Consider the following 23,451-nt stretch of genomic DNA (forward strand, 5'->3'; position numbering starts at 1 on the left):
TAGCTCTGAGAAATAAAACATCTACCAGGAATGTAAAGAGGAAAACTTTTGTCATTCATTTTGGAAAGAAGAGGAAAAATACTTTAAATCAGCTCGCACAGTCCTTGTTTTAATAATAATAATAATAATAATAAAATCTAAGCTGAACTGAGGCCAAAACAAGAGCAAATGTATCACTTAAAGAAAATAAATGAAGATGTATGATGTCATGTAATATTACCTTTTAACCATTTCTGCCCAGATAAAATTGTTTGAGTACAAAATAAAGTTTCACTGTTATTGTTTTTATCTACCGAAGCAGTCAGACTTCATTTAGAAATCTAACTTCCTCCTTTACATCAGGCCATAGCCATGCAGGAACCAAAGTTTAGATTAAATTTGTCAAACAAAACCTTCAGTTTATGTTTTTAAGATAATTTCCAGCTTATTTTAGTCTTTTCAGGGAGTTTTTAAGTTTCATGTGAGGTGCGACTGACACCACAGCATCTCCAGCAAGATCTATTGAGAGCTTGACTTCTATCACCAACGCTTAACAGACAACTGAGATAACAAAGCATCTTTATTTTTATTTGGAGTATTTATACCACAAGAAGAAATAACGGAAGAAATAATGTTAAATATTTCAGGTGTTTGAATACAAAAGAAAAAAAAAGAGCACATATAAAGGCGATTAAAGCAACATTAAATCACAGATCTCTTCTGTTACACTTCTGCAGTGTCATCAGGGTGTCCCGGCTGAACTGGTAGGTGAGTTTCTTCTTCACCTTGAATATCTCTCCGGACCGGGCGTAGTTCCGCAATGCCCTGGACATCTTCTGGTAGGTCATGGGCCTCTTGTTGCCCTTCCTCTGGCCCCAGAGGGCTGCCACCTGGTCCTTGTTCCTGGAGGAAAAGCGGAAAACGCCTGTGGCTGCTGGCACCCAGGACACACAGTGAGCCATGTTTGGATCCTCCAGCATCTCAAACAGGAAGTGAAAGAGTCGCACCTTTCTGCCTGCAGCCATTTAATAAATAGTGAGTGGTGTGCAGGTTAAAGGGAATTTAAAAGAGACATTTCAAGGAAATATTCATAGCAGCTGTGTCAAAGCAGTTAACAATGGTTCCAGTAAATAATTTCCTTGGTTAATGTAATTCCCAGAAAATCTCTTCTCTTCTCTTTAGTGGGAAGCTAAAACTGTAAACACTGCGGTTGTCTGATAGATATGTAAAATCAGCAATTGAGTCAAGCCATGCACAGCTCCATTGTTTTTTTTTACAGTAAAGGGAAGGTCTCTTATTTGCTCTCTTGGTATTGTTTCCCTCAGGCTAATAGTAACTGTGACAATAACAGTATCTAATGACAGAAAAAAGGAGAACTCACCGCTCCCCACCGTCGCTGGGTGTTTGACTGATTGTCGTGTTGGTACAAAATTTGGCAGCTCAGACAATGTCGCTGTTGTGACCTGGTTGAAGGCTGGTCTTGCATCGTTTTCCTGGAACGGCTGAAATGCAGATTTGATGTTCTTTGATGGAGGACAGAATAAAAATTTAAGATCTTAATGTCAGATTGCAGGATGCTTATTTATGGAGCACTTGTGTGTGTTTTTACATGTGCAAACAGGCATACTTGTGCTTACAAATGGCTCAGAGCATGTCCAGTGTTGCTCACAGGTCTGATCCATAGGCACAGATCCTTCATCCAAAGGCATACCTGCACTCCAGGACATTTTGTCCACTAGAAAAAACAAAGAAGTGCCTAAAAATCTTAACTTAGTTGAATTCTTAGATATAGTTTTCCAGCTTTTCTCTTACCATTTTCTGCAGAGTTTTGTCTGTAGTACTCCTCTAGAAACTCTAAGATCACCTCCAAGTCAGACTGAGTTTCCTGGAAAGAAGTCTTCTGGATATAAATAGTTGAAAACCAGCTTTGAAAACACCTTTAGGAGATGTAAAATGAAATTCAAATGTTGAGGGTTAGGTTAAATCTGCTTTTTACCATTGCTGATAATTATCTGATGCAGCTGAGTCCTTGCAGTTTGGGAGAATTTCACACTGACTTTGAGACACTGAAGTCCCAGGACTCTTCTTATACCCCCCATGGGAGCTGGCTCTCTAAACGTTTTCTGTATCCTGGGCACACAGAAACAATGACCACCCATCCCACAAACCCCAACACCACCACCAGTCTACCCATCAACAAAGCGTCTGAACACTGACCACATCCTCCCCGCTGAGGCAGATAAGAGCTGGCCTGGAGGCGGCCTCAGCGCAGTGCTCTCTTTTCAGGAAAAACACACTTGCTGGCATATTTTTCCTCACAGGATGTGTCTTAACTTTATATTATGTGTGCCTGTTGTAATATTTCATCACAGAGGAGACGCTGCCAAGTCTTTCAACACAATCTTTACTCTCTTTTGACAGAAGTGTGGATGCAACAATATTTTCAAGCCAATAAAACCAGGCTAGGCTGAGAGTACATCTAAATTTTAGTTGCATTGAAAAAATGGACAACAAATGTAAAAATGAATAAAAAAAAGAAATTAAACAAACATTTTTAATATAAAGTAAAAACAGTATATTTACAACATGTAAAATATTTTTGAACATCCAGCTACATTTGTATCTCATATAAAGCTGCTGATTATATTTACAAATCCTCTAAAAAAGAATAAAAAAAAGTTAAAATCAAACAAAACATGCATTTTTTTAATATATTTTTTCAGTCCACATGTTATAGTTCATTTGTACACTTAAGTGCTTGTTAACTTACAGGACAAGTGTTCAAAATAAACACATAAACAACACATAAACAAATAATGCCTGCTTCTTATCAAGTTAACTCGTAAATTACAGAGATAACAGAAATTATAGAAGGTAAATTCCATATAAACTACAATTTTCAAAGAAAAAATCATTCTTGAGAATTTCCTCACTCATATTCTGAGATATGTAAATATGTACAAGTAATTTGCAGTGATGCTGCTACATAAAAACCACAATAACAACATCATAAGTACTTTTTACTGACAGCGCAGAGAATAAACTTACACAGACTAAACTAGACAAACTATATCATGCATTGACTGAATGTGGACTCATATTAACCAAAGAAAAAAAACAGCCTGTTAAAATCTTTTAGAAGTGTCCAGATTTGACTTTTCATTTATTTTCTATTAAGTACAGACATGAATCTAGACAGTATGTATTGGATCTGGTTTCCTAAACATTTCCAATGTCAGATATTTAATTTCTAGTTAGATACAAGAAATTCTTACTTAAATCCACACTTACATTTTAATCATATTTACAGATTCTTTACAGAGACTCTTAAAAGAAATAAAAATCTAGACTTTGTTACTGTAGATTGGTAATGTGTTACCACATGCAGGTTGAATATGGATGCAGATTGTTTGAGAGTCATAAAAAAGTGGAAAAAGAATTTCTTCCCTCTCAGTTCAGAGTTTGACGCAGCTGTGTGAGGGGAAGCTTGAGGCCAGGTCATAGTCTTCCTGCAGCTGGTAGTTTCCATACCAGCTGTGCCAATCCGCCGCTGCTGAGCTGCAGTAGCTCTGCCCGGCCGGGTTTTGCTGCTCGGTGTGGACCCCGTCCTGTGCAGGGTGGCAGGGCAGGTGCATGGGCGCCTGTGTGGAGCCGAGCCTGTGCAGGATGTCTGGGTTGAACTGGTAGGTGAGTTTGCGGCGCACTTTGACAATCTCACCTGTGCGGCTGTAGTTTCTCAGAGCTCTTGCCATCTTCTGATAGGTCATGGTCTTGCGGTTGCCTTTGCGCTGGCCCCAGCACTCAGCCAGCTTCTCCTTGTTCTTGGAGATGAAGTGGAAGGTGCCGCTGCCGCTGTCTGTCCACTGGATTGAGTCGCACATGCTGGGGTCATTTAGAGCCTCATGGAGGTATTCATAAAGTCTGAGCTTCTTTCGACCTGAGGACATAGAGATTAGTCTTGTTAAGCTCTGAGAAAAGAAGAAAAAGCAGTAATTTAAAGCATGAAAATCTTGACATGAGATCACCTTTGCTGTTCCTCTGTGCTGGTAGGATGGAGTAAAAACGAGGGGATTCATTCTGCTCCGAGTGGCTCAAGGAGACATCAGGTATGGACTTGAGGCCAAGACTGCTGCTGAAATGCAAAAGTTTATATTAAACTCTTTATCCGTCATTAAATGATCCCCCTGTTTGTTCAAACACAGATATGCTGACTCTTTGCAGCACTTACAGCTGAATCACTCCAGTCATAGACTGGAGCTGAGACGTCGGACTGGTGTGTGACAAAGCAGCAGGAGATCTGACACTGCAGAGATGACTGCTGACTACCCAGAGTCTCATAATATGTACAATCTGAAGGAAAAAAAATTAGCAATTTAGACAAAGATGCTTAAAATATAATCAGTTTAAAAGTTTTAATCCCTGAAAAGTACCTGAATCATAATATGAATTATGCTGAATCACATCGATTGCATCCTGAAAATGTTGGTTGATGTCGTGGTCTAAAGATGTCTAAAACAGACACAAACAAAGTAAATTAAATAAATAAGTCTTATATATATATATAGATAGATATATAAATATAAAAGATGTATTCCTCAGTGCCGTAAATATTCAGCATACTTACAACTCACCATCTTATATGTTTGAGTGGTTCCTTCAGCTGAAGCCATTCCTATCTTAATAGAAGAATGCCACAGCACTGGTGTAGGTGCACATTTTGCTCAGGTATATATAATTTCAAGTATATACATATATAACACAGACCTCCAATACTTGTCCGTGGTTTAACCACGTGAATAAGTTGAGAGGCTGGTCAATTTAAATGTGTTAATACCTTACACTTCTTCTTTTCTGTAAGTGCAGATCAGTTCTGAGCATCAGTCACTTATTGTGAAGATCACAATCTATACACACACAACAAAAAGCTCTTTTACTGCACGCTCATGCTAGGGATACCACCAATTCCCAGTCTGACCAGAGAATTTGCATACTGGCCTAAGATATATATCTTATATACACAGCTACAATAGGATCAGGGCTGCACAGTTATGTACTTTTCTGAGCATTTATATTTGAGCTCATATTAATCCAGGAATTTCTCCATTGTTGTTTAGTTTAAAAAGTGGTTGACTATTTGCATGAAAAGATAAAATGATATTACAAAACAATTCATATTTACATCAACATTTTTTAAAGTTAGAATGGTATTTTAAAGACAATATAGTAATGTGATTTATTAATAAATTCTACCAATATACTGAATATGGTTAAAAAGTATAGACTGAGATCTTTATTGTCATTGTTACAGAACAATGAAAATCTGTTTAGCACCTCCATTTAGTGGCATGATTAAAGTGCAAACTTAAATAAAGACATCTAAGACATTAAGAATCATTTAATCTGCTGGTAAAATGTTGTGTACACTTTCCAGTCCCAGGTAAAACAAGCCTTAACTATACTAGTTTGTATGGGCTAACTACAAAACTAAACCTGTGTGTGTGTAAAACAGCAGCTTCAGATAAATGTGATTGTAAAGGTTAATGGTTAATACTGTGGTGATCACTGTTGCCGGCGTCTCTTTTTACCCCCAAAGACAACACTCCTGTTCAAATAAACACAGGCTTTTTGAGAAGTTCGTTTATCTCAGTGGTGCAGTTTTAAATATCAACTGACTTGTTCCTGAAGTTCCCTTTTCAGCTCGGTAATTGTCCGATGGCAGGCAGGTCTGAACACTGAGCTGGAAGCATTCCAACATGAGAAATGGAGATGCACAGATTCTAGCAAGACTGACAACTTAAACAATCAGTTTCTCTTAGATAACTACATGTGGAAGTGATGGGACATATGTCAATATACTGTGTGATTTTTTATAAAATGTTCAAAGAAAAACACCTTGTCATGGGAAATTATTACATTGTGTGTATGTGTGTGTCTGCAAGCATGCAAATGTGCATGTAAGTGTGTGTTGCTCATGAGTGTGTTTCCTGCCTGTGCTGCAGGCTGATAAAAACAAAGAACCACAAACCTCATCCCCTCTCCCACTCCTTTTTTCCTTGTTTCCATTCGGGGTGAAAACTCCATAAATTAGAGACCACAAGCTGTCGGGCTGCAGCTGAAACCTGACAGCTATGTGCTGCCGCTGGCAAACTGTGTGCTCCATTAGACTGCTGTTTGGCCTCTTCAGTTGTTATGTTGTTATATAAAAATGAATTTAGTATAATCAGTGGTCATCTTTCATCAATCTTATATATGAAAACATGATCATACGATCATTTTTTGCTCTCTTTTCCAAGCAGGAAGTAAGTAATCTCAAAGCACTTTTACAGACAGTCATAAATAAATGTATTCCAGTTGTAATCCAATTAAAACAGATCCATTATATGATCTGCATTAGTACAAATTATAATAACTAATTTAATAGCCAATTTATGAAAAAGATTTGCCAAGGTCAGAAAACCAACAGATTGCATTTAATTTTCTCTTTGATTAAATCTCCCATCCTGAGTATACACAGGTCTGCAGGTGACTGTGGAAAATCTTCTTTTAACAGGAAGGAAAATGTAATGCAGAAACAAACTAAGGAAGGGGGATCGTCTACCTCAACAAATTTAGGGTGGAGAGGACAGGAAAGAACCATAACTCAGGGAAACCTGCTGAGAAAGAAAAAGAGAGGCACAAGTAAATGACAGTCATATATTCATATATAAATAAATAAAGAGCAAAGAGAAAGAATGGAACACTAAATACATTTTAAAACATGTTTATTTGTTTACTTTCTTGCTGTCTTCCTGTGTTTTTATGGAAAATTATAAATGAATCATTAATTATGATGATGTGGTCTCTTTACTTTCTCCTAGAGATGACGCCATCCAACTGATTTTGGTGATGAAATCCCTGAAAGCTAAAGCTAGAATGCTAATATGCTAAACTAACACTAAACATTTCTAGTCTTTTATGTGATTATAATGCTACTGTCTATATAATGTCCATTTTTCTTTAGTCTGTAACTTTTGTAATATTGTAATGTTAATCTAAATTATCACATTTTTTATGTCTTTGGGTTTGGAAGTGAAAATTAGCGTAGCCAGCTAGCTAACTATTTTTAGCTAAAGAGTCTAGCCAAGAAGCTAGCTTGCTTGCTAGCTAAATTCTTCTCTATTTTCTGTTTTGTGTTTTATTATCATTTTTCCAATTCCTTATTCAATCTATTCCTTTTCACTCTCTTGCTATGTTCTGTTTTATTCCGATTTGTATCTCAGAGACATGTTCTATATACGGCCACTGTGGATGTAAAACCGCTATCTGCCCTTTAGCCCTAGTTTCACTATCCGATGTTTTATTGTGCTGATATGATTTTATTAATTTTATTTAATTTTATCCAGTAACAATAAATATTTCCAGTATTTCAGTTTCATGATGATATTGTCTATGAAATGTCCTTTTTTACTTAGTCTGTTAAGTTTTTAATGTACATGTGTTTTGAAATGAAATAGATAGCTCACTAGCTAGGTAGCTAAAAATTTAGCTTGCTAGTTAAGTAGTTTCTTCCCTGTTTTCTTCTTCTTGTTTTATTATTTTCCTTTTCTCCTCAATAATTTATACTAATAATGACAGTGAATGGACTATCAACATTTAACCATCCTCCACTGTCCTGCTTTCTTGTAATATTATTTTATTCTGTCTTCTATAATGTGCCACATGTACAATTAAATTAACTCACTTATTATTTTTTGCCTGTTTTAAGGCAATAGATTAACCAAATAGATCTGATTTAGCCAAAGGAAAGAAACATTCTTTTACCCCTAAATTTTACATCCTTTTCTTCATTGGCTTTTTAAATATTTATTTTATTTTATTTTATTACTGTGTTTATATTTGTTGAATGGTAACATTCTTTCAAAATAAATTCTGATATTGTGTGCTTGCCATTGCAACACCTACTTTTTAAACTTCTGATACAGTTATGGCCTAACTGATTACCACAATGATTCGGGTGTCTAATAATATATAATATGTGGGGTCAAGTTTATCTGTGAAGGTAGCACAGCATATTTTCTGGCAGAGTAGACAAGCTGCAGCTGTATCTCTCCAAACAAAGAAGCACTTTCCTTCCCCTTCTCATTTCAATAGCTGCGTGCATGTTGGATGCAGAGTGGGAGTGGCAAACTAACCACAACACAGTCGACCCTATTGTTCTTTATTTACTGGCACTAGATGAAAATCAAGAAGTGTCAAAGCCACTGGAGTGTAAATAGCTTATTAGTTCAAAAGCTGGTGTGACCACAAAATTGTAATCATTATCTGAGTCATTGAGTCATGGGTCAGAGCTTCTGTAAAACCTGCTGAATGCAGTTGATCTAAATAAGTGTTTTCACTGTTTCTATATTATTTAAAATTAAAATTAAGTTAGAAAAAGCCTTTCCAGGAAGTACAGATGATACAACAGTTAGTTTTTATTTGTGATATAAAGTAAGTTTGAATGAAACTCTTTATATATTATGTTATTTCTAGTTATTATCGTGTTCTTGCTTCAGGAATGTATATATATTCTTCAGTAAGTGGCAGTATATTGGATGACTCAGTAATGTCCGCTGAAGTAGGTAATCTGCAAATATAACATTCTCATCTAAGCATATGCTACAAAACAGCCTTTAAATAGCAGTCCACTGTCACGGCATGACAGGGTTTGTAAATGGCTGTAATTGTGCTAATGGTCCAGTAGATGGCAGTATACAACTATAACTAAAAAGCAACTCTCAAATTTTCTTAGTTCTCTTTAGTTATTCTGCAGCCATACAAAGAGCTAAGCTTGCCCTGGGCCCTGCACCCTGCCTGTCTCTGGGTAGCCGGCGCCCAGCAGGGCTCTGTCATTCCTGGCCCCTTTGGGCCTGTGCTCCATGCCTGTGGGGGGCTTTAACTGGGGCCTTTCTCTGCCATCTTCTGGCCGGATGAATTGTCGTCCCTGTAGATGGCTGGCTGGGATTCATGTTCTGGGCTGGTTGCTGCTCTCTTGGGTCTTGGGCCGATCTGCTTCTGATCTTAGCAAGGACACTGTTGCATTAGCACGATCACACTCATTAACACGCATGCTGTTACAGCAACTGTGTGTCCTGTGGGTTTAATTTCCAAAAGTACTGTTATGTTGATTTATTTATTCATTTAATTGTGTGTGTTGCTGACGTTTTTGTTCTTGTTGTATTTCATGTTAATTTTCAGCTTGTTCTCTTTATTTAAGTACCCCTGATGGTTTTCTGATTTGTTTTCTTGCAGAGGCTGTAGGTCGTTTTCTGTTCCTTTACAGGTGTTACTTTCTATCTGGTGTATCTTTATTCCCTTTTTCTTCTCTTCCCTCTCCTTTTTTCTTCTGTTCACTTTCTTATTTCTTTTGTCCTCCTCACCAGGTCCAGCATAAATATGTAAATTCAGCAAAAAACATTTTTCTGAAAATAAAGAATAATACTTTAGTATCAAGAGGAGTCTTATGTCCCTCAAGCTCCACTTGGCAAAGCAAATTTGTCAAGTCCTTCTGCTTGCTATGATGCTGGACAGAGAAATGAAAAGAAAAGAAAAGAACAGAAAAGAAAAGAAAAGAAAAGAACAGAAAAGAAAAGAGAAAAGAAAAGAAAAGAAAAGAACAGAAAAGAAAAGAAAAGAAAAGAAAAGAAAAGAAAAGAAAAGAAAAGAAAAGAAAAGAAAAGGTCAATATGGCATAGTGCTGCCACCTTGTGGACAAAAACTGAACTAAATTAAAGGGGATTTGCATTAAGATGCTTGTGGACTGCAGATAAAGCTAGAGTTAGAGCTCTCTTATAACTATCCTGTGAAGTAAACAAATTTAGTAATAAGGTGCACACTTATGTGACAATTAAAGTTAAACCTTTTTTAAATAAATAAATGTGTGACTGGATATAATACTTGCACAGAAAATCAATATTTTCTCCTAAGGTTAAGTAAAGAGAGACACATTCACACACAGAAAAAGATGTCAAGTATGTAAGATGTTTTTCTTTTAGAATTACACTGAACATGTTCTTTACATTCCAGGTTCAAATTTTTCTGGCTAAATGCTTTTTCTTAGCGATGAACGTGTAAAACAAAGGCCATGAGCTCTGCTGTGAGCTGAGGTAGCACAACATGAATCCAAAGAAATCAAATTAAAATCCCGAATTCAGAGTGAAGTGGAATAATTCATTAGGAATAGATTTAAAAACAGAAAAAAGCTGTGCTGAAAGGTTGTTTAGGGATTCAAAGAGAGGTTTTTTACTTTTTACAGTAGACCACAGCACCATAAGCTACTACACCCACAACAGCCACTAAAGCAGCGCCTCCAAACAGCAGCTCAGTGGAGCTCAGTGGTTTGGTCTTTGAAGCGCTTTGCTGTGGTGGTGTCTCTTTAACTGAATGTTCCTCCACATCTGAAAGGGGAATTTGTGAGAATTGTTGTTGCTCGACACTCTTTTCTGGAGGCTCTGCAGCAGTGGGTGCCAGAATAGAAGGAGGGTGAAGGCCCAGAGTGGAATAAAGCTCCTCTGCTTCAGAGGTTGTGGTTGATGGGACTGGTGTGGATGTAGTGGAGGGGGGATCCAGTTTGACAATAGGCAGTGGAGGCAGGGCCATTGGGGGAACCACATGCCTGAACTCTACTGGCTCCCTCTCCACATGAGGCTCCTCTACTGACACCAGAAGCCCTTCAGTTTCTGGGGCCTGGAGGTCCTGCTCCTCCTCCTTGAGCTCCACCAGCTCTGTGTCCTGACCCAGCACGCTCAACACACTCGCCTGCAGCTCCTCATCCTCTTCCTCCTCCTCCTCTTTTCTCCTTCTCCTCTCCTCTGCCTCCTCGAGCATCTCAGCCTCCTCTCGCTCCAGGTGGACCATGTCGGAGTTGGAGGAGTGATTCTCCTCTCCAGCCAGAACTGCCCCGTCATTGCTGTCAAGGCTCTTGGTATCCTCGGGGTCCACATCGCCCATCGTGGACCAGGACTCAGCTAGCAGGCTCTCACTCTGCCAAGGTCCAGAGCTCACAGTCTGGGTCAAAGGCAGAGAAGCAGGGCTGAGGGATCTGGCTTCTGTACCTCCTCCATCCCCCCTGCTGGACTCGACTGGGGCCTTTCCCTCCAGAATGAAGCCTGGCTGCTACAGAGACAGGTAAGATCAGAGGTAGGACAAACTTTAAAGAAGTGGATAGTACATTATAGAGTATTTAATTAAGTGCTGCACAAACATTCACCAGAATGAAACCTTTACACATGAAGATGCAGCATGGGCACTGACCCTGCTCATTTCCAGATTACTGACATCACCCTGCCTGTCAGTGGAAAAAAGTTGCTCACTGGCTCCTCTGTATCACAGCGGCTGTGGTTATAGCCTCAACTTGCATATCTTACTATATTTAGCACCTGTATACATCTCCATCTGTCAACCAAGAGTGAAAGCTTAGTGGTTTACATGCCATGAAAGAGTAGGGATGCAATGTCGAAATATCAAATTAAAAATCAGAAATATGTAACAATAATCCAAGCAGTTAATCCACCTTTCGTTCTGATAAGACATTAACATTTATCTCAACCGCAGGGCTTTTTTCTTGCAAAGAAGATCCCTTTAAGCTGTTTTCATGAATTCTGCTTAAATGTGCCTCTTAGTGTCAAGGTGACCCTCTTGTGCCATATCTCATAGCTTTGACTGCGGGAGCTCTCACTGTCATGCCAGTCCCAGAATAGATTTCTTCAACACGTGCTCTTCCGTTTCTAATGTTGTATCACATTCACAACGTCGGGGCCCCTCTGAGCCCACTCTGGTCTCAGAACATGGTTCTTAATAAGGATCAATCCTTTAACAGCCTCTCCCGGGTTTATATGTCAGTTACACGGGCAGGTTTTTAATTAAGTTATGTAAAAACAGTGTTGCTTATTATTGAAACAAATGCAGAGGAAATTGGTGAAAGTGCCAGAAAAATTTTAAAAAGGAGCAAGAAAGTGGGGTGCAGAGGTAAGATTTATTAAAGTGGGTGGTATCTAAATGTCTCTTTTTTCTTGTATCTAATTTCTCAGTCATTTTTATACATATTTTTCTCCTGTTTAAAAAAAATCATAATCAGGATTTCAAGCCAAAATGTTTGCATACCAAGATGTAGTTTGGTTATAGAGAAGATGTCTTGATTATGAATTAGATTTACATGTTCACCTGGGAGACCTGTAAATAAACAGTTGATAGGATTTGTCAATCACAGTAAAAAAACGTAATTTATCAGCTTTAACCTGGAGGAGACTTGACTTGATGCAATGCAAAGGTAGTGAGTATCATGTGCAGAAGGTTTAGTAACTGTTGCTGTCTTCAAAGGAGTTGTTTGTTTAATTAGTCATAGATAATTAACATTCTGGTGTCGTGGCAACAGAGTACTGTTTATAATGTTACTCATAGAACTACTTTTTTTTTCAAAAGCAGACTTGGGCAGATTTTTGCACTTCAGCACCTCCTAACAATGGCTAATCATCATCCATCTTGCATCCTTTCTCTTCTCTGAGCGTTCTCCAACCAGTAAAAGTCAGTCAGATGTTGACACTTGTGTTGTCTCTTTCTCTCACTTTTTCTTTTCCTCTCTTCTTCTGATAATGTCATCTTGGGTTTCTTTGTTATATCAGCCATGGTGCACATTCAAAAAGGCCAGTTTGTTAATATCCAGTTGCCAACATGTGACACAGTCACGTAAAGCAAAACACAGCCCTGACTTGATGCTCCACGTTGATATCTAAGCCCAAAAGTGAAAAGTTGTTGGAAAATATTTGGTGAGAAACTGAGAACCAACTTGTATTTGGTTCTTTTGCAGGACAGTGTACCACCTCCATCCACCCACTACTTCCTTTTATACATTTATTAACTTTTACTGAATCACATTTGTGACATTTTAATGCAAAATGTTACCATCTAACAGTCAGTGAACACAGACAGAAACTGTCACTACTCTGGGGCCTGGCAGGTATTACTTTCTAATCTTTTCTTTTATTAACTGCTATATTTTGGACTTTGGACCAATGTTACTACAACGAGATGACGCTGATTAAACTTAATTATTTTTTCTTAACATACCATTTGATGTGTTGTTTCTTGGTGACTTTCCACATGTATACATGCAAATAACATTTAATGTGTGTAAAATATCTTAGAAACAATTTTAGAAAGAAATCATTTTACAATCTGATATTCAACAGCTTGTAACTTGTTGTGCAATAAAAACATCTTAAAGAGACAGTGGCTAATGTAGCATGCTGAAGTATTTCCAGGCAAACATAATGAGTTAATTAGCTTCTGCATTGGTGGTTTATTTGTTGCCTTCTGTTGTTATGTTGCAGGAATAATAAAACTGTCCTTGTGGTGAACCTGTGTGTTGGGACTTACTGTTTATCTCTCTGAAAGAGCATGTTAATAAGGGAAATCCTTAAATAACCAGCATTTGCATCACAAAGTTTTACCCTTGTGATTAATTGTGAAGTTGTGCTCTGTGTATCCAGAAGTTTAGTTATTTTGTAAATGTCCTGGATACTTTTTTACTTTTCATTCATATGTTTCTTGATGAGATGTGACTCCAGCTTTTCCTTGGTGAGTGGACTGAAACAGCTGCCTCGAAGACGTCACAGATGTAATGACCAGCTATCTGCCATGCTGCCTCTGCTGCCAGGCTTATTGTCCTGTAGGCTTGTGCAGACTTCAGCCACAGGCCTGCTGCAGCACTTTGACTGCTACAGTTTGTCACACAAGCAGTTTAAAACCTTCCTACACTTGCACCCACAACAAAGCTCATCTGTTGCCCTACAAGCTGATAAACTGACCTCTGCTCCTTTACTCTGATCTACCCTTACTTACTGGCCTACTTGAGTAATTGGCTTCCCCTGATCCTAACCTAGCAATAACAGACTCATGGTAAATAAAATGATAGCAAGATTTAGGGCATGCTTTCTGTGCTAATGAGTGATGAGGGCAGATTGATAACAGCTACTGCATTTTCAGAAGGTCAGCTTTCAATGTCAGTGAGGCGTTCTGTTGATAAAACAAATTTCCTGTTATTTTTGCCTTTTGCAAGTTTACATTTTTGTTCTTCATCAAACACTGACAGCATGTTTTTTTAACATTTATTTATAATAAATCCCATAACAGTGACACCAGACATGACTCAGAGCAGTTATTCTGAAATAGTCGAAGATATTTCAAAACTAACTCAAATATTCTGCAACACAAGTTAAAGAAGAGAAGCAATGTCTCAGCATACCTTTGTCCTCTCTGGTCAGTGCTGAGTGAGTTACTAGATGAGGAGAAGCTCAAAGTGTGACTTGCATTCACAGACGAAGCCACAAGTCAGCAGACAGGCAGACGTGCATGCTGGTGCTGGCACGGGAATAACAAGGTGGACAAGCTGTGCAGAAGTCTCTGTCTCTCTCACCCACCCCACCTCCCACATCCATGACATAACAGTTGGCAGGAGAGGAGCCAGTGGTGACTTTGAGGTCCATCCAAATAGAAACACTGCAAATAATGTAAGTAAACACTATAATAATAATTAAAAGATTTGCTATGAGTTGGGTTTTTTTTATTTAAACTTTGGCCTGTGTTGAGTGTCTCTGAAGGGGTCAGTGGATGTCAGTGGGTAAGTATTTCGCTTAGGTAAACAGTCTCTTGAGTTTTATGTTCGCTGTCCAAACAGCAGATTATCAGCGAGTCCACAGAGAGCTCAACAGGAGCTGGTGACACAGAGTGGAAAATATATGTCAGGCACGGAGAAGAGCTATTTCTAACGCTGAATTTTCCAGCCTCTAGTTCCCTCTGTTGGCAAGATGTGTCACAAGTTTCAGACGTGCCTCCAGGCTTTTGTGCAGCACCATCATTAGAGCAAATTTAGATTTACATAGAGTAAACCTAATTATTCTTGTTTTCTTTTAAATTGCTATTTTTGTCTTTTTCATCTTTTAATTTATCCTTCTAATAGTAGATATACTTCACAATAACTAAACACCATATTTCTAATTGTCTGCTTTACTCTTTTTATGCCTGGTTCAAGAAATATAGACCAGAAAATTCAATAAAAAAATAACTGAAGTTTTTATTTGGACATTTAACAAAATCTAATAATTAAATAAATACATACCCAAATAGAATTTGCGTTTGTGTGTGTTACCACGTGATGTCACAATTGTTGTAGTGCAAAATGCTTCCACCAGGGAGCAGAAGACAAGTATCAGGTGCAAACAACCGGTTCAATCAGCGAATCAATCTTTATTTTTATTGCATTTTGCAAGGAAATTGCAAATCAAAGTGCTTAACATAACAAATAAAACATACAAAAAAATAAAATAAAAAATAAATATAAACATCATGTGAAATGATAAAACTGAACAACAGAACAAGTTGGGATAATAGTAAGATATGAATAAAATCAATAATAAAACAATGGTTAAAACCAGTTTAGACAAAGGATGAGGAAAATGGGATAAAAACATTTAGCAAAATTATAGATACACCTTCTCACAGAGATAAGTTTTAAGTCTACTCTTACAGACAGAGAGGCTATCAGCGTTCACACAGCTGGTAGCAGGTTCCACTGGAGAGGAATCTAAAAACTCAAAGCTCTGCCTCCCATTCTGGACCAAGAGATTCTGGGAACAAGTAAGCCTGCAGCTTGTAAACAAAATGTTTTGATGAGGATGTAGGGAACCAGAAGATCTTAAAAAGAGCAATGCCATTCAGGGCTTTGTGTGTTATGAGGAGGATTTTAAAGTGTGTTCGGGATTTAACTCGGAGCCAATGTAGGAAAGCCAGAACAGGAGAAATCCCTCAAAGGTACCAGTCAGCACTTCTGCAGCTTAACTGAAAGACATTAGGGGACATTAGGTAGAAGTGGATAACCAAATAACAAAGAGCATAATAACATATTACCTCATTAATCCCTTAAATAAACATTCAGGATTATTCTAATAAATTACAGTTGATCAAATATGTAATGAAGAAAGGGAAATAATGATTCTACTCTTCTTTAAGTCTTTTTTGCCTTATTGTTGTCTGAGTTGCATTGTATCTATTATTTATGTTTCAAGTTTATTTGCAATTATGTGAATAAAATGTACACAGAACACATTTAGCTAGATTTTTACTACTGGCACAGAGAGCATCACTTCATCAAATAACATTTAATTATTGTTTAATCAAATATAGTATGAATAAGGCAAACAGTAAATAAATCAGCTGATGAATTAATTGCAACAAAAACAAACAGAACAAATATATATATATATATATATATATATATATATATATATATATATATATATATATATATATATATACTTTGAATTTGATTTATATCTGATTTAGAGCAAATAGTCAAACAGAAAATGGGACATACCTATGGCAAACAAATGTAGCACACTGATATTTAGTTAAGATAACATTTCTTTTAACTTCATTATTTTTGGATAAAGTATATTAAAAGTATAAAATCATGAATTAAAATGGAAGTTATACTTTTTCACCACTTAAATATTTAATTTAAAGGGTATATTAGCAAACAAATATAATCCAGGTACGTTCACTAATATATGATAAATGTAAACAATTAAACTAATAAATTTTAAGCTTTAGAAAACTTCTTAGTTTCCTCATTTAAATCTTTGCTGCTGAGCGTTTTTTCACCCTCGCTTGTGATTGGCTAAACTACCGGAAGTAAATATCATGTGACTTCGCAAATCAGCTGATCCTCCGTAGACATCTTTAGGAGTCACGACTGCGGCGAAAAATTAATACTTTCTCTGCTGTGATTTTAGGGTACATAAAATTTTACATAAATCTCTCATCGTTGGAATAAAGTGTCCTCGTTGGTGACGACGGCCGCGTTTCGTCGTTTGAAGTTTTAATTTGCGTCTTTTCGTCCTTTTCTCTGACAGGCCCCTGCGGATCTTTGACAGCTGCAACCATGGCGCTGAGCGATGCCGACGTACAGAAGCAGGTGAAGAACCGATTTAACCTTCAAAATGACACCGTTAAACCAGTCTCTGTGAAAATGATGGCTATTATCTTATTATGATTTTAAAGAGTTGTATTTGAGCGGAAAGTTTTGCTTTTAGTGTGGGTGCAGTGAGGATGACATTGAGAGTAGCCGAGACAAAATAACACTGAATTAGACAGACAGACATAATATCATCTATTATTGTTATTACAGTGCATGGGAGTGTTTGGGGACGGTAGTTTTGGACGTAAGAATGCTAGTTTAATGTTTTTAAGCAGTTTCTCGGTGGTCGGAGCAGGAAGGAGTTCAGTCTGACACATACAGGGTCATATTTCCAAATGGTCACATGATGAACACATGCCAGGGCCTGATGAGGAACTGGGAGTGAATGAGCCAGAGTATGCATGGAAAAGGATTTTCAGAAGCTACAGAAGTGGTCACAACTGTACATTATGAGTTCCACATCTCTCAATGATGGTGGCAAACAGGAACCTTAACTAGTATTTACTTTTTGAGTTATTTTTATGCAGAAAAAAACTAGATTTCCCCATTTTTAATCTATTTTCTCAGCATCTTTGAAAGACAATTGGCAGCTCCACAGACTATAAAAGTCAACTTATATTAAATGAATGAATTACAGGATAATTGAAAAATTAAAACAAGTGTGCAATACATCTGTGAAGAAATAACTCTCCCATGAATTTTATAAAACCTTTAGCTTTAGAATAAATAGGAATGTTTTAAAAATAAAAAACAAACCTGCATTACAACAGAGTTATTCCTAAAAGACCAGGATCACAATAGAAGACATGGTGTTATTTTACTTTACTGGTATTTTTATAGGATAAACAAGAAAAATTATAATTTAATCAGGTTATGTGGACAGAAATTAATTGGAAAATTTAGATATGAGGGTATCTGAGCTGTGACAAACCAAAGGCACAGAAATGTTCCTCACTCCAGTGTTAGAAACACTTAACACCTGCATGACTAAACTGTAACTAGGTGTGCTCGGAGTACCTCGTCCACCCAGGCCAATGCATCGTTTTACATCATACATTGATTTCTGAAGGCCTTCCCTTCAACCAGGTTCCATGTCAGGCTGCAAACCATTGATAAATAGAACAAAGTGTGAATGAAAGCTAAGATTTAGCCTTGTTTTCTCATTCACGTTCTTTATTTCTGCCTACAGATCAAGCACATGATGGCCTTCATCGAGCAGGAGGCCAATGAGAAGGCAGAGGAAATTGATGCAAAGGTATAAACACAACAGTGCTGCAAGCAGAGACGGGCCCAGATGTGCAATTCCGACATTTTCGTGGCTTTTTTTTATTTCTATAAGCCAGTAGAGAATTTAGAAATGTGTAGAAACGAAGGAACAGATAAATAGAGAGTTGAACCTCAGGAACAAGTGCAAATGATTCTTTAGTGTCAAGGTGCAGAAGGATGCACCTGTGATGTTGCTTTTATGGCCTTTTTAAATGTGGTGTTCCCACAAACATCACACAGGTCTGATCTTTACAGTTGTTTCATAACTGGAATAGAAATAAAAAGACCAGCGAAGAGATGGATGAGGTTTCCACCACGTTTCCCCACCGGATGACACTCTCCACTAGGGCCAATACAGATGTAAATATAAACAGAGGTCAGATCTTAAGTTTAATTTGGATCCAACACCTTGATTTGATATTTTAAAAATGTTATTTTTATTTTTTAACTTCTGCACAGGGATGTCGTGTTAATAACAGAACAGGGTTGAACGTGCTGTCAGTTCAGTCTCATGAGGCGTCTCTGAAAACTGAACCGCTGCACATGTAGTTTCCTCTTATTTCACTTTTCTTTTTCATTATCTTTTTTTCCTAATCAAGATTTTTATTTCATTTTACTATTTTTATTTTATTATTTTTAGTTACAATTTTACAAAACATTTGTAAACAAATATATAAATTATAAATATCTCCTTAAAAATGGCAATAGGCAAATGTCAGACTAAAACTTTGAATAAAGATGAGACCATTTTTTAAACTTCTTTTTCAAATTTGTAAATTTTTTTATAAACCCATAAAATTTGTATTAAAATGTCAAAATATTCCACATATTCGTCCTCATTTATCTAGACTTATTGCCTTTGTAGTGATTGTTTAACAGTAGTTGCATTTTAGTTGGATGTTTTGAAACGTCTTTGTAGACAAGAAGGTAAAAAGCTCATCAGACTTGACACAGATCATCATAAATGACCCGTAGATTACTGAAAGAATGGTACTAGAGCAAATACAAAATGATATTATATCAGAGGATTCCTACTTTCTTAGAATAAACTGTTTGTCCTCCTTTAGGCAGAAGAAGAGTTCAACATTGAGAAGGGTCGTCTGGTCCAAACCCAGAGGCTGAAAATCATGGAGTACTATGAGAAGAAAGAGAAGCAGATCGAGCAGCAGAAGAAAATGTGAGTCATGGCGACGCATTAAGTCTTTCCTTTCTTTGTCACTTCAGCCTTTTTAAGAACAAAGAAACAGCTGTATGGATAACACAGATTCCTTAATTTACGTGCTTCACCCTAATGTAACTCCTTTGTAGTCCGCCTCCTTACAGTCTGCAGGGCTTGCACATGGACGGAAATAGTCTCTAAGCAGCACCAATGTGTGTGTTATTTGTCTCCCTGACAGTCAAATGTCAAACCTCATGAACCAGGCTCGACTGAAGGTACTGAAGGCCCGTGATGATATGATCTCGGTGAGCCACTGCACATCATCCTGTCACCATGACGTGTTTATAAGCCGGATGGATTGTTGTAGAAACCCACTGTGTTTTTGTACAATCAGGAAATGCTGAACGAGGCTCGCCAGCGGCTCGCCAACGTTGCAAAAGACCCGGCCAGGTATTCAGCTCTGATGGATGGCTTGATGTTACAGGTTGGTTTGCAGCTTCCTGATCTCCACCTCCTCACATCCACATCTCACACAGCTGGAGTTCAAGTACTGAGACCAGCTTCTAGTTCAGGAACAGTCTTGTAAACATTACAGACGTGTATAAAAAGTCATCCACATGTAGTTAATACAGCACAACCAATATTTTTAATGGTGTTTAATCAGAATTATTACAGGAAATTATCAGTTTCAATGCAAGTCTTTGTGAGCATAGAAATATTTTTAAGCATTTTCCTAAATTAAAACTTTGGGAATATAAGATTCTCAAAATATTCTAGTTGCTTCACTGGAGATCTTTATTTTGTGGATTTATTTAATTTAATGTGTTTTATTAATCCTTGTCCTTCACATCCATTTAAATGACCCATGAACTGATGTTACCAACAAAGAAGTGCATTTTGATATACATGAAGAGTTAAATTACTTTTCCTTCATGGTTTATTGTTGTTTCTTAGCTATTTTTATTAAATTTGAGATATCTCACCAACAGAAAGCATGTGAGTGGAATGGACAACATCCTTTTCCATAAACTCTGCCGTTGTTCCTGCGAACGAGTCAGGAGCTCATTGTTTACGTTTTTCCCCTCATGAAATGACCTCTGTGTTTACAGCCTGGCCTCAATTAGCCAATCATGCAGTTCCCAGTTTAATTTGTGGAATGAGATCATTTCTGAGGCTGAAGTGTGTGTGAGGTGTAAAGACAGGGTCTGATAAACATTTTTAATGTTTCGTATCAGGGATTCTATCAGCTGCTGGAGCCCAAAGTGACGATTCGCTGCCGCAAACAGGATGTCCAGCTGGTGCAGGTGATGCAACATTTTCAGCTTCAGCATCAAAATCTGCTGAATTATCCTAAAACTGGAGCTGGAAATCTGAATTAGAATCACACTGTGCTCCGTTTTTCAGGCATCCATCCAGAAAAACATCCCCATTTATAAAGCAGCGGTGAAGAACACCCTGGAGGTCCGCATCGACCAGGACAACTTCCTCTCCCCAGATGTGTAAGCCACATCGCAGGAAAAACCAGCATCTGGAAGAAGAAGCGGCACACGTCCGTGACCTGTCCTGTGTTTTCCTCCCTGCAGGTCTGGAGGCATCGAGATCTATAACGGAGATGGGAAGATTAAAGTGGCCAACACCCTGGAGAGCAGGCTGGACCTGATGGCTCAGCAGGTGGGAAAACAGCCAGCTCAAACTGGTTTCATTCAGTTTTACACTCAGGCCTTTTTTCCTTTTACCTGAAATAGAGTTCAGATTTTTAATATTTTATTATTTTTTACAATGTCCTCTTTGTTCATTATTTAAATTTTGATGAAACCATAAAAGTGGCTCTCCATATTCTATTCTATTCTATTCGTTCGTTGGTTTGTTGGTTCATTTGTTCGTCCGTTCGTTCGTCCGTCCGCCCGCACGCTGCTGAGTTTTCGTGTGTCTTGTGTCTTTCATCGGGAGGCACTTTGTGACGTTGGCTCAGTTTCTAATGGACCTCGGAACCAGTGACACACCAAATCTGATCATACTTACATTTATCAGCTGTGTATTGGTAATAAATAAATTTACTGAAGTAGAAGCTCCCAAGTATCTCTGAAAAGTTTTTCCTTCTTTTCCTTCAGTCCATTACTTCAGAGTGAGATGCTGTTGGGTGCTTTTACTTTATATGGGACTTTAAGTCATATTTTGACATATAATAGATATGAAATAAGCTGCATAAAGTCCGAGTATCTACCTGATAAGTAGAGACAACATTGTCATTGTCTTTAATAATGGCAGTTAATAAAATGTCTTTATGGTTAGATGGCTGCTCTGTGGTCAAACATGAACAGTTCAGCTCCAACAGGAGCACAAAACACAGAAACGTTCCAGATTTTATTTATTTATTAAACAACTTCTGAAACAAAAAGTCAAAAGTAAACAATTAAAAATGATATGTTTATGAAATGAGTGGAAAATTGGGGAGAGTGAAGGTTTTTAGTGTATTTTTATTCATTTGGATGGTGTGACTTGAACAAAGAAGAGAGGCGGCAATATTTAAAAATACATGTGAATTTCTAAAATTCTCTTATTCATATAATCATTTATTTATAAAATATAGCACATTTATTCTTTTTAGTTGGATTTTATTTATATTTATTTATGAATCTAAATTTTATAGCTTTTATTTTACAGATTTTATAGCTTCTGTTAAACTATTTTCTTGTACTTTTCTAATATAATTTAAAGTTAAATTAAATAAATGATTACATGACTTTTTAGATTAATAGTCCATTATTGCTCTGAAATTAAATTACCTTTTAAATGCATTTTGACCAAATGAGATTAGTGTAAAGCTCAGATAGCTGAAACATTAAATCTGCCTCGTGAAGGACCGAAAGTGACATCAGTTGTCACAAGATGGAGAGCTGGCTGTTTTTTTTTCACTGTATGTCTTTAAGTCTCTTTGAACGACTGACCTTTTCATTAGAGGAGGCTCCCGGGACAACACAGAAAAGAAAAATTACTCATGTGAAGTAAAGACAATCATGTTTTAGGGGTTTTAAGAAGACTTTTGGCTCCCTCATATGAAGCAGTTTGCAGGGATTCCACTTGAAGAAAAATTGTCCAGATTAATAATATTAATGTGGCTTATTTATCTTTTTAAAGTTGGTACATTGACTGAAGGGACTTGAGGTTTGTGATGATTCTCTACTTTTCCTTCCTCCCCGTTGCTTTGTTTGCAGATGATGCCTGAGATCCGGGTGGCTCTCTTCGGTGCCAATCCAAACCGCAAGTTTTTGGACTGAGAACCTCGGCTGAGTTTGAAACAAACGCTCCTTTTTATTTTTTATTTTGTCATATAAAAGACGTCATTCCTTTGTCTGTGAAATGAAAGTTCTGATGGAGAAGAGATGCATTGTTGTTGTGTGACGTATTGCTGTATTTTTTTTCTCCTGTGCGTTAAGGGACATGATTGAAGCTGCAGCTCGACATCACGCGTGTGCATGCAGAGTGCTGCACAGCTGTAAGGACTGGTTTACTCTGCTGCTCCCTTTCCATGGTCTCAGTTTACAGGGATTAGTCAGGATCGTGTGATTGGCTGGATGTTTAAACAGGTTGTCTGCTAATTGGATCAGTCTTCATGACAAACATGGCTTCTCTCTCACAGTTTTCTAAGTTTCATTGACCTCTGCAGCACATTAGAAGTTGCACGGGGCATTGTGTAGCTAATGGATGTCTGCTCCAACCAATCACAGACAAATAAATGGTATCCTAGAAACGAAACTGGAGACCGAACTTGACCTTGCAGAGTTAATTTATTGATGTTACATCGAGTGTACATTATTCCTCTGACACGACTTAAAGAAGGAAGCAGGTGATATCATTCCAGAAGGTGCACTGTATGTATATGAGGTTTTCCAGATTAAATTATATGTATGTGTGTTTTTTTGTTGTTTTTTGATTGTGTCTCAGTGAAAATGTACTGAGTAAAGATAAACAACACAAAAGTCATTAGTTTCTGTGTGCTCTTTTTGACTGCCCATTCATGCTTCATTCATTAGCTTATCACATGGTATTAGTCAGA

At 37.5% G+C, this 23,451-nt stretch overlaps 4 protein-coding genes across 7 annotated transcripts; 1 reads left to right on the plus strand and 3 right to left on the minus strand.

The window, feature by feature from the left end:
• Positions 1-670: 670 nt before the first annotated feature.
• spi2 (Spi-2 proto-oncogene) lies at positions 671-2,286 on the minus strand. Its single transcript, XM_041977228.1, has 5 exons — positions 2,197-2,286; positions 1,792-1,879; positions 1,617-1,714; positions 1,361-1,502; positions 671-994 (listed from the first exon to the last, which is right to left on the minus strand). Exons 1-5 carry the CDS (start codon positions 2,284-2,286, stop codon positions 687-689), a joined length of 726 nt encoding a protein of 241 aa, XP_041833162.1. The 3' UTR covers positions 671-686.
• Positions 2,287-2,690: 404 nt separating this feature from the next.
• On the minus strand, positions 2,691-5,346 carry spic (Spi-C transcription factor (Spi-1/PU.1 related)). Its single transcript, XM_041977625.1, is given in 6 exon segments — positions 2,691-3,916; positions 4,005-4,089; positions 4,091-4,111; positions 4,208-4,329; positions 4,410-4,488; positions 4,611-5,346. Coding segments are annotated over 6 exon segments (828 nt in total). The 5' UTR covers positions 4,650-5,346; the 3' UTR covers positions 2,691-3,434.
• Positions 5,347-9,964: 4,618 nt separating this feature from the next.
• Positions 9,965-14,390, minus strand: si:ch211-214j24.14 (uncharacterized protein LOC559160 homolog). Of its 4 annotated transcripts, none has more exons than XM_041977624.1 (2): positions 14,240-14,390; positions 9,965-11,109 (listed from the first exon to the last, which is right to left on the minus strand). In XM_041977624.1, exon 2 carries the CDS (start codon positions 10,945-10,947, stop codon positions 10,240-10,242), a length of 708 nt encoding a protein of 235 aa, XP_041833558.1. In that variant the 5' UTR covers positions 10,948-11,109; positions 14,240-14,390; the 3' UTR covers positions 9,965-10,239. The 4 variants fall into 4 exon arrangements, with proteins under 4 accessions (XP_041833558.1, XP_041833557.1, XP_041833556.1 ...); XM_041977623.1 differs by having other exon boundaries at positions 9,965-11,112; positions 14,240-14,388; XM_041977622.1 differs by lacking the exon at positions 14,240-14,390 and adding an exon at positions 11,251-11,972.
• A 2,300-nt stretch (positions 14,391-16,690) lies between these two features.
• atp6v1e1b (ATPase H+ transporting V1 subunit E1b) lies at positions 16,691-23,378 on the plus strand. Its single transcript, XM_041977932.1, has 10 exons — positions 16,691-16,785; positions 16,905-16,966; positions 18,159-18,224; positions 19,303-19,412; positions 19,633-19,699; positions 19,789-19,878; positions 20,630-20,698; positions 20,799-20,893; positions 20,978-21,065; positions 22,610-23,378. Exons 2-10 carry the CDS (start codon positions 16,934-16,936, stop codon positions 22,670-22,672), a joined length of 681 nt encoding a protein of 226 aa, XP_041833866.1. The 5' UTR covers positions 16,691-16,785; positions 16,905-16,933; the 3' UTR covers positions 22,673-23,378.
• The last annotated feature ends 73 nt before the right edge of the window (positions 23,379-23,451 follow it).

This window comes from Melanotaenia boesemani, chromosome 23 (genome assembly GCF_017639745.1).
Source record: "Melanotaenia boesemani isolate fMelBoe1 chromosome 23, fMelBoe1.pri, whole genome shotgun sequence".
Lineage (NCBI taxonomy): Eukaryota > Metazoa > Chordata > Actinopteri > Atheriniformes > Melanotaeniidae > Melanotaenia > Melanotaenia boesemani.